At 41.7% G+C, this 11,285-nt stretch overlaps 1 protein-coding gene across 1 annotated transcript in view; it reads left to right on the plus strand.

Annotated features, from left to right (window-relative positions):
- The window catches only part of CEP126 (centrosomal protein 126), a 37,824-nt gene extending 35,254 nt beyond the window's left edge, over positions 1-2,570 (plus strand). Inside the window, 1 exon segment of the mRNA XM_066177417.1 lies at positions 1,955-2,570. Coding sequence (XP_066033514.1) covers position 1,955 — 1 coding nt within the window. The 3' untranslated portion in view covers positions 1,956-2,570.
- Positions 2,571-11,285: the final 8,715 nt, after the last annotated feature.

An 11,285-nucleotide genomic window follows, 5' to 3' on the forward strand; every position in this document is an offset into this window, starting at 1 on the left:
TGACTGACAACTTTTTCCATGACAAAATCATCCTAGTATCCAATCTAAGTCTTCCCTGACACAATTGGAGGCTGTTTCCTCTTCTCTTGTCACTTGTTACCTTGGAGAAGAGACCAACTCCCACCTGGCTACACCCTCCTATCAGGCAGTTGTAGAGAGCAGTAAGGTCCCCCTGAGCCTCCTTTTCTCCAGGCTAAACACCCCCATCTCCCTCAGATGCTCTTCACAGCACTTGTGCTCCAGACCCTTCCCCAGCTCCATTGCCCTTCTCTGGACATGCTCCAGCCCCTCAATGTCTTTCTTGCAGGGAGGGGCCCAGAACTGAACACAGGATTTGAGCCTGTAGCACAGCCTGGGGTTATTGTGACCCAAGGGCAGGACCCAGCACTTGGGCTTGTTGAACCTCTTACAATTGGCCATGACCCATCAATCCAGCCTGTCCATATTGTCCTGCAGAGGCACCAGCAGATCAACACTCCCACCCAACTTGGTGTCAGTTACAAAGTGACTGATGGTGTATTTATCCCCTCATCCAGATCAGTCATAAAGAATTTGCCCCAGCACACAGCCCTTGGGAAACCCGCTATGGCTGGGTGCCAGCTGGATGTAACTCCAGGCACCACCACTTTCCAGACTCAGCCAACTAGACAGTTTTTTACTCCATGAGGAGTGCATCCATTCACACCATAAACAGCCAGTTTTCCAGGAGACTACTGTGCCAACCGTGCCAAAGACTTTACTGAAGTTCAGAAAAAGAATATGCACAGCCTTTCCTGCATCCCCTAAGTGGGTCACCTGGTCATAGAAGGAGATCAGGCCAGTCAAAGAGGACCTGCCTTTCCTAAACCCATACTGGCTGGTCTGTACATGCTGTGTGATCACTCTCAAGATCATCTGCTTTGCATACTGCATATACTTTATTGGATAAGCTGTTACCAAAAATGTAAAAGAAAATATTCTTTATTCGTAAAGCTTTTGCAACTTTATGAATTTGAGACTGAAACACCCCAAGAAGCATCCCAACTTCTAAATTCAAAATGATTGCCTGGTTTGAAAGTGGGACAATGAAAAGACCACGATGCCTTTCTTCTTGTGAATCTCAGTAATAGGTGTGACTTGGAACCTCAGCCTTCTTTCTTCTACCTCCTATCTTATAAATTTATAAATTTATAAATTTATAAATTTTGCTTTTTTTTCTCCACAGTTACCTTTATTGGATCTAAGTGTGTTTTAATAATGCATTTTGAGCTTTTTCTCTGGTCCTTCATGGTCTGTCCTACATGAAAAAAAAAGGAAACAAAGGTGTTCTCCTCACCCAAGCATTTCTCTGGCTTTCAGTAGACAGAATTCTTTCTTGGCTGACTGGCCTGTGACAAAGCTTTCTCCCACTAATTCATCTACAAGATTTTTATTTCATTAATAAGATATAAACACTAGATATTGCTCAGGCTATCCAGTCTCTGAAACTGTAAGTTCTCTGATGGACATTTAAGACCCTTCTTTCACTACAAGTATATACTTACACATTGAAACAGGTGTCCAGCTATAGATATACATTCAAATCTCAGCCACTGGTTTGGAATCCTTCTTGATGGTAGCAATGAACTGTCATACATGTACCCAGCTGCAGAAAAAGTATAGATGAATGAGATTACATCAAATCTGATAGGAGAAACAATTGGGTTTTAAATTTTTACTTCACCAAGAGAACAACCTGTTTCAGCTCTCCTTGTTTCAGAGCACCCAAATAAAATATGGATATTTACTCAGTAATTTCTGTGAAGGACACTGTACTCTGTAATACCAACCTCTAAATCCAGATGAAGGTATGCAGTTGTTTATCAAATGGAAAACAGATCACATGATACCATCAAATGATCTTTCTTGGATGTTTTTCATAATCACATTTCTGTTTATATACGTGCATATCTCATTATTTTCTGTTTTATTACAGAGTATTCAGCAATGCATGTCCTCCCTTGGGTGAGCTCTGCAATAGCCTCACAGCAGTACCAGAGTACCTCCAGCTGGCAATCCATTGCAATTGTACAGGAAACACTGACATTATCTGCTACAGGATCTTGTGGCTTTATGTACTTAAATGCAGTGTGTGTACTGTTTGACACTACAAAATTAGCAACAAAATTAAGAAGAAAGCAGAAACTCAGAGAATGAATGTAAATTGACTGGTAAGCATTTTTAGGGTAACTAAGTCAATTCCATTCTGCACTTTATTGTTAAATTAATTTTAAAAAACTACTCTGAATTTTTATGCCAGTTCTGGATTAAAGGCCTTTTTGCTAACCAGCGTGATACCTAAATCTGTGAAGTTAGTCAATTGCTAAGAAATGGTGACTTTTTAACTTCTTCTTTTTCTCTTCCTCTGCTGTTTTGACAAAAAGTAGATAAGCATTCACAGAATCATAAAATCACAGAATCATTTCAGCTGGAAGGTCATTGAGTTCAACCTGACACCACCGTGTTTAACACTAAACCAAGTACCTGGGTGCCAGATCCACATCTCCTGTTTTTGTTTGTTTTTTTTTTAAATGAGCAGAATCAGTCAACAAATTTAGGCTGTAATTAACTGCAAGAAGCAATAAAAACAACTTATTTGAAAAGATTTTAAATCTCTCACTTTATAACTCCATATTAGATGCCTGATTTTCTGTTCATACCTACACAGTAACAATTGTAGGGTTTGTCTGGGGGTTAAGCACTTCCACCAGAGCTGTACCTCATTCCCACACAGTGTTACTGCTAGTTTTTGAAATAAAGTGTATGGAAGCTTAGGAGAGCCTTATTTCAGGAGCGGACTCAGTGCTATAACAGTGCAACCATGGGAACGTGTCCCCCCATTTAGAGACTGGTATTCTATAAATGGAATGCATCTTCCCAAAAGAAACTCTTAAATGATCATTTGGCAAAAGTATTTTAAAAACTTTGTTGTTCCCCATCATACCAGGATCATCATATCATTGTCTTTAAAAAGTGCTGCCACTGCTTAGGAAGGAACGAGCCTGTAAGAAAAAAAAAGAGGAAAATGTGCCCATCGTAACAATGAACAGTTTAACAGGGTTTACCTGCTGGTGCATTGTGTCAACCAAGACTAAGGTGAGCTACATAGTGCAAATAGCAACTTAAATTTTACAAAGAAGGTTTAGGGAAAGGTTGATTTTTTCAAGAAAATATTTTGAAGAATGGGATAACAAATAACCTTTCTCCTCTAGCTAGGCATTACAACATCTTTGGAGGGAAAAATCTGGCTGAAAGGGGCGACTTCAGTCTGGAGCCTGTTAAGATAAACTGTATTTAAACATCAAAATTGCAGAAACTTGGTTTCTTATGACCACTTTTGCCATCTATTTTGACAGTTCTGCCAGAAAAGGGAAACTATAGCTGAAGTCCACATGCCTAAATGATTCTGGTGTGTGTCAGTACTTACTTGGTTGTTGGTGCTCAAATAAATGTAGAATTCCCAGCAAAAGGCATGAAACACACTAACAAGGAGCATTTTGAGTTGGAACTCAAAATTGTTTTGCCCTGAAATACTGAGCCCTTACATCTCTGTTTGTCAGCAGTTCCCTTCGACATTCCAGTATGGTGAGGATTTCATATTTATATAGCAGGGGAAGGTTTCCCCACAGAGGTTAAGAGAGGGGAAAGCAAATAATGCAAATACCAGAGGCCATGGTAGTGGCTAGTCAGCAAACCAGAGCAGCAGCTTAACCAGGTTTCTACGCCTGTTAATCAGTTTAGGTGCCAAAAGTAAAGCCCATGAGTCAACTTCCTCAGTTACATGAAGACATTCTTTCAAAAGCAGGTGCCTGCATTTACATTTCCAGGAAAATAATTTCAAATTAATTTTTTGATTTAGAGTTACAGGCTTCAACTCAAAGGTAATAGCCTTGTTTCTGATGTCACTTTGGCTCTTACGACAATAGTGAAGTATAATTTTTTTTTAGGTGTCTAAAGAGGGTGACCCTTGGGCATCAGGAATGTGCACTATGAGAGTGGGTCCAGGGGCAGCAGCTGGATTCTGAGCACTTGTGAAAAGCCAGAGCAGAGCCTCATGAGGGTGTCACTGACACGCAGCCTCCTGAGCACAGACGTGGCCAGGAGAAGGCCAGGCTCAGAAGAAACAGGCTGAAATTAACACAACCTTTGTGCTCCTTCAGGGCTTTACAGGGTGTGAAAGTCCCCCTACTTTACCAAGGTACACCTTTGCCTCCATCATCTGTGTGGCAGCCTCCAAAGCTGCCAGGAAGAAAATTATCTACCTCTCTATCTGGGAGGGCACTGCAGCCAATGGCCACATCCACTCCAGCAGCTGCAGCAAGGCTTTAGGATGGCAGGAACCAATGTACCTGAGGCCTGCCATTGGCCTTGGAGGCTGAAGTGACAGGCATAACAGTGCTGTGGATGTGAGGGATAGGGGCAGCTAGAGACACATGGGGACTACGACAGGTGCTCAGTGCTGCCAGGGACAGGCAGTGACACAGGGACTGGCTGGGCTGCAGCTGGAGCTGCCACAGCGGTCTGGGAGTTTTGAACAAGACTCTGGTTCTCCTTTATCTTCTGGAACTTTCTTCCAGCCAGGGTCATTAGACAGCAGGGTTCTTGCTATGCTGATTGATAAGGTCTTGGTGGTGGCAAGAGCTGCAGTGGTAATGGGTGGAAGAGGGGGACTGGGAGAAGTCAGAGAACATCCTCCTCCAGCCACTGCTCCTGGTCAGTTTGCTTTCATGGGGAAAAAAGTATTTTCTTTAGCTACCAGATTCACAGGCTAAAAGAATTGCAGCCCTGTGAAGGGGGAAGGCCTTTGCAGAACCACTACTGACACCTGTAAATGATGTTTCAGGCATTCTGAACACACTGTTTTGCAGCCAAAACAGGCACAAGTAAACCCTTATGACAGTGTTTGGGGGCAGCCAACATGCATGTAAAATTGCAGTGAACACTACTCTGCTATAAAACCACAGGCTGCTAGGAGGGTGCATCAAAGCATCTGAGACCAAAGGGCTACCTCAAAATATGCATTCCCCTGTGTTAGGCTAGTATATATTATAGAAGTCTTGAGTTGTGTGGCAGCATCTTTGGTAAAGCCCCTGCTGAGAGGAGGACCTGACTGATACTGTCAAATCCTGCAGACACAACAGGAATGACAATGCACAGTACAAAAGAAACCAGAAACGCACGGGCAGAGTGCCATCTAAAACATGGCTGATGGTGTGTGGGAATGATCAGACTTACTTCTCACCAAATACACTAAAACACGTCTGCTCCATCAAATAGACAGGAGCTTCTTCTTTCATCCTCATCATAATATTCATAATCATCTGGCTCATAATTATTCCCTCTCTAATACCACTGCTTTTATAAGAGAGAATTCACCCAAACTGAATTTGACCCCCTATAACTAGAGATGACTCCACAATATTTTTGGAATTGTATTTCAAATCATAGCCACACGATTCCTTCAATATTGAAGAAAAATCCCAAACCAGCAACAATGGTGGCAGTGATCTAGGGTGATGTGTCTGTGGGTGATGAATCTACATATAAAGTTTCTATTATTGTATATAATATTTTTTTTCTTTTTTTTGAGAAGGAAGCAATTGTTTAACATTCCTCTTTAGTCTGTATCTAGTAGTTTGTGCTCTTTCAGAGAAACAAAACCAAAAAAGATAAAAAGAAGTAAAGAAATATGGAAAGAAGAAAGAAAAATTTTAAAAAAAAGGGAAGGGAAGGGAAGGGAAGGGAAGGGAAGGGAAGGGAAGGGAAGGGAAGGGAAGGGAAGGGAAGGGAAGGGAAGGGAAGGGAAGGGAAGGGAAGGGAAGGGAAGGGAAGGGAAGGGAAGGGAAGGGAAGGGAAGGGAAGGGAAGGGAAGGGAAGGGAAGGGAAGGGAAGGGAAGGGAAGGGAAGGGAAGAATCAGTATCCTATGCTTTTTATTCAATTTTTTGCAGTGTTTTTTATTCGATCTTCTTACTTGTTCCATGATGAAGCTCTAAAAGATGCTGAAGCTCTTGAAGGTTGTGCCATCCTGCAGTTAGGTAAAAATGCCTGTGGAATGGACCACTCTCTGTTATTGAAGTGTTGTGCCATTAAACAAACTGAAAAAGTAAAAACATATATTTCTGAAAAAGGAAATTCAGCTGAAATAATTCATATTCAAAGTTTTCAGCAAAGGAAAAGAACCACTAAAGTTCAAATATTTCTGTTTATATTTAAAAGTTTGACTTTTCACTTCAAGATGAGGTTTTGAGACTAGCTTAATAAGATCTGTCAAAAGCTATGTGAAATGTTTCGTTTCAGGTCCACTTAAACATTTGGTAATTTCTTGCTCATGGAAATTATTTCCCTTTCTGATTTCTCAGTTTGGCCATCTAATAAAAATCAAAACTTACACAATCTATTCAAGAGGTCTGAACTCTGTTCTCAGTTGCAGGCAAAAGGTTTGGCACTGGAACATGGCCTTCACAGGTCGTTTGGTCAGAGTGCTGGCGTTACTCTCTCGTGGTTATTCACATTGCAGCACTGATTTCTGTGTTGTCCAGTCAGTCCATGCCCACGGTCTCCCTTTAGAGAACAGATCTGTGTGGGGATATAGGGAGCAGGATGAGTATTTACACAGACCTTTCATGATGTCACTCTTAACAGCAGGCAGAACTAGGGAGACAGAACACAGGGAGCTAAGGGTGAACCTCTTTCCCTTCCTGTAGAGTGAGTTCTATCAAAGACAAGAGGTGACTTGCCTGGCAGGTTGTACATTTAGGTTAAGTGTTTAACAACCTACATTTAATGATGGGTGAGCTTGGGATTTCCTAGACAGCTCCTATGCCAGTAATAAATTAGTAAGTCTTTCCCCATTTTCTTGGATTGTTAGAAAGCTAGATGAAAATGTGAAAGCAATTATGTCCTTCTGAGCTCTTCAAATGGCTGTACCATCCACACCCTGTGACTAAGTCCCTCTCTCTGTCTGTCTGAGATTGTCAGAGGGGATCGTTCTTTCTGAAGCAGAATGTGCTGTAAGGTCTCCTGGGATGGCAGAGGCTTCATGCACACAATGTGCCTTTGCAGACAGAACTAAACCCTCTAACTCAATGATCTCATTACACATATGTGAGTTTGTTTTATAGGGGTATACAGATATATAGGGTATGCATAAACAAATTAGTCTTCCTTAGTAATGAGCACTGCTTCTGACAGTGCTTTTTTCCTTTGTTTTTAGATTCCAGGATGTGGCACACTATAATGCATGCTTCTGTGTTGTTGCTGAAAAAATACCCTGCTGCAAGCGGGGGTATTTGTCTTCTTTAAAGGGGGGGTTGTGGACCAAATATGGCCCAGGCCTGTTTGATAGTTCTCTCGTAAATGAAATGATGAGAATCCTCTTATGACTAGGAAACATTCCAGAGCCAGAGTGTAGGGTTACACAATGGTACAGTGTCTTGCCCCTGATTTATAATTTGAGAAGCAGATTGTGTTCAGACAGAATGTGAGTTGAACAATGAGGTTTCTAGTCCTGATCTCATTAACAGAGATTTATACCAAGAGGCTATTGTATCTTGTTCTTTTGCTTTGCCATGCCAGCAAACATTCATAAGGTTATTTTAAAAAAAGGCTTCTGTCACACACTTAGGTCAGAAAGTTCTCAGGAAAATAGCTAGTCACATTCCGAGTGGTCTAAATCTGCACTTAAATAAGGCTTATGTTTCTGGCCTTAATAAGTCTCAGAATGATTACTTGATGAAACCTAATTTGCAAACTTATTACATGTAAAGATTTCTGGAGACATGGCTTAAAATACCTTTTCACATATTTATGTTTGTTCATGGTTGAGTCACTCTAAAATAGCTTAATATTTGCAAATCATCCACAATCACCAAAAGAACATTCTTCCAGTGCAGAAGAACCAACAGAAGGAACAATAACATCTTGAGATCTACTTTCCCTCCTGCTGGCCCAGAGCCTCTGTGCTGAGAACCTGCTGTTTGTTGACAGCTGAGCAGTCATTGTGCATCCAGAAGATGTACAGCACATTAGTTAATATTTCAGTAATGCTGCTAGGCAATTTGGCCTGATCACCAGTAGAAAGAAAATGGAGGTTCTTTTCCACACTCACTATGCTAGAAAAATAGACTGGCCTGCCTGTATGTGTTCACAACGCAGCTCTGAAGCTTGCAGACCAATTCTGCTCAGAGAACCTCAGCAGGAGGCTGTCTCGGAGTGTCACAGCAAGACATGAAGTCATGCAGAGCACAGCAAAATCCAGCACGGCTCTTAGGAGATTAAAGGGCACTGTATCTGGAATACAGGAGGCATCTGGCTTCAAAGTGCCACACAGCTGTCATCACCACTTTCTCATACTCATGTGAAACATGGACAGCTTATCATTATCACGGCATGTGACTTCCCAATTTCACCTGCACTGACTACTGTGCTGTTGCTGGTATAAATAAGTACACAGCGCTATTAGCCTGTTATTCAAGGTCCTGTCAAATATCAAGTGCTGTAGTAATACTCTCGTGAGCTGTGTTCTCCCAGACAGCTGATGCACATCAGATGAGAGGCCCCTCAACCCCAAATCTGATGGCCAGTTTCCACATATTAAGCACCTGAGAGCAGGTGAAGAGACAAGGCAGCAGAAACATGTCAGACAAACCTTCAGATGGTAGCCAGCTCCACATCGCAGAAAACTGCTGCTAAATAGCATCTCCTGTTGCAAAGAACATGGATTGGCCAGAGTGCACGTAGAGAAACCCTCTGCAGTACAGGGGCACGGAGGACAGCGGGTGTTTTACAGATTGCCAGCACGCCTTTGGTGTGTTCAGTGTGTACGGTGACAATAGGACCCAGGAAAGGCACAACAGCTGAGTCTTTGCATGTTGAATGAACACCAACAGTCATCCTTAAATCCTGTGGTGGATCTGTAGCTAGACCTTCCATTTGCTCTCCTCTGCCTGAACTCCCAGTAGAGTTTAAAAGTAATTATACAACAACCTCTCATCAATTCCTGGCCTCAGTGTTACAGAAGAGTTGCACAGAAATTTTTACCTTAATTTTTCCAACACATTTTGAAATGGATTCAGGTTATCTTAGCTTCCTATCATGTACCTTTGCTCTCTGGTAAGCCTGGGGAAATAGGAACATATTTCTCACTTTTTCTGTGCCCTTCAATGTTTTGCAAGTTTTTCCAGAGGAGTTCAGACTGTACTGCAATAGCAGCTTGTCTATCTTGCTAATGACTTGTCACTGAATGCCAGACAGGCCAAACATGGAATAATTAGGATAGGAATGAATGACATTTTCTAGGTAATATGTGAATGATAAGCTTTAATTAACTTTGGCAGTCTTCTTCTTAATCCATACCTTTTTTCCTTTGGCTGAATGTTTGGTATTTAGTGATAGAAAAAGATAAATTTTCCTTCTTTTGGTTCCCTCCAAATGTTTTAACTATTCTTTATCTCCCACAAAAGCCACACTTCCCATAAATCTTATTTTCTATCAAGAAAATTCTTCTTTACAAGTTTCCTATCCAAGTGCAATTGATTTCTAGTATTTATGCTTCCTTTATTATGAAGAGCTGGAGAGACAATCCCAACAGTTTGTTTTATTCCAGTTCTTAAAGCCCTGTCAAAGGGCTATGATCTGACAAAGCAGTGCTTAAAGCAATCAATCCTATGTTAAATCTTCACAACAACAATAAAAAAAAATTCAATTGCCTTCTGTGTTTCCCTTCGTGTTCACATCACCATTCACACCCAGTGCAGTGCTTGTAGCAGGATCACTCAGCCTCCCCTCTGAAAACTGCCCTTTCCATGTTTCTGAGGACCTAGCCCCAGAGTAAGAAAAGCAAGGCTGAGATCAAGCAGGTGAACTCTAGGAGAAAGCTTCTGTCCTCAGCTTTGGAAACAAATTCCACAATGTGTCTTAAATCGTATTTTTGTATGCACGCAATCAATATGAAAAGAGCCATGTTATTAGATCCCCATACTTTGATTTTGAAAAAAGATATACTTGACAGAAAGGGTCCTACTAGTAATAGCAAACAATTTTGACAAACTCCCTGTCTGAGTATTAGACCCCTGCACAATAGGCACCCAGGGCCAGCTCCTCCACCCCTTACCTTGCTCTGAAATGTGTGTTCCACATTAGCTCCATTTGTTATGTGTACTCTATGGGTACCTCATTTTTCAGAGCACTCAGGGTCAAGTAGATTTGGAGTCTGAAATGCCTTGGACCAATGACTGATGCCCAGGTAGTCTCTTAACTCAAGGTAATAGCATTTCTGTTCATGGGTGAGTACCAAACTTTGGGTATGGATTAGGTACTGGGCCTCTGTCCTGACCTTATGTATCCTCTTAAGATACATGCATGTCATTCTGAATCTTCCAGAGGCTAATACCCTTCAGAGAACTAAATCATTAGTCCTGGCTTCTAGTCACTCTAAGATAGATAAATAGATAGACCAATAGTCATAGCAGTTGTGCTGCCTCGTTATCTCAATGAATTAGGAAAGAGAAGAGGAATATAATAGACTTCTCCAACCCTGTTGAGGTTACACTCTCCTCGCATAAATGAGTATCTGTGTCCTGCTTCTGTCTCCTGCTTTTAAAATGGTACAACCACATGGTCCCATCTCAGTGCTATTGAACCCCTAATAGGGCCTTTGCTCATAAGCTCTGATACCTCATGTTAAAATCACAGGGTCATTTAGGTTAAAAAAAAAAATTCCTTGAGATTACTGAGTCAAACCATTGAGCCACTTCAGGTGTCACAGACCTGATCTGTCCATCCTCCCCTTCTCTAGATTTGCATCCCCATGGCTCAGCTATACTTCACTGCCCCAAAACATGTTAATGAACACCTAGGGCTGTGACCTGAGACACCTCAGGGCTCTGACTCACTAGCCTTGTCATGGACAGCACTGGAAGTAAAACAAGTGTTTTCCAGGCTATCCTCAAGGGCTGTTACATAGGGGACATTCAAGGAAGAAATAGTTGGTTAGAAAATACATACTTGCAAAAGGGAGACTCCCCCTGTATGATCTCAGTACCCACCCACCTTTGTCCTGTTTTCAGGGATCTGGTAGATGTTTTATGCTCTTCTGGCCACGAGTGCATGACAAAAAAGGAGTGGAAATGGCACTATAACAGTAAACACTACACAGGCACCATTTCCAACAAGGAAACTGCTCCTGGCACTGCATGTCAGACAGTGGCTACACAAATACATAAATGCTGGCTACACAGATTAATATCTCCAGGATTTATGATTGCAG

The sequence above is a fragment of the Chamaea fasciata genome, unplaced genomic scaffold (genome assembly GCF_029207755.1).
Source record: "Chamaea fasciata isolate MVZ Bird 193981 ecotype frontalis unplaced genomic scaffold, bChaFas1.0.hap1 SCAF_2, whole genome shotgun sequence".
Taxonomy (NCBI): Eukaryota; Metazoa; Chordata; class Aves; order Passeriformes; family Sylviidae; genus Chamaea; species Chamaea fasciata.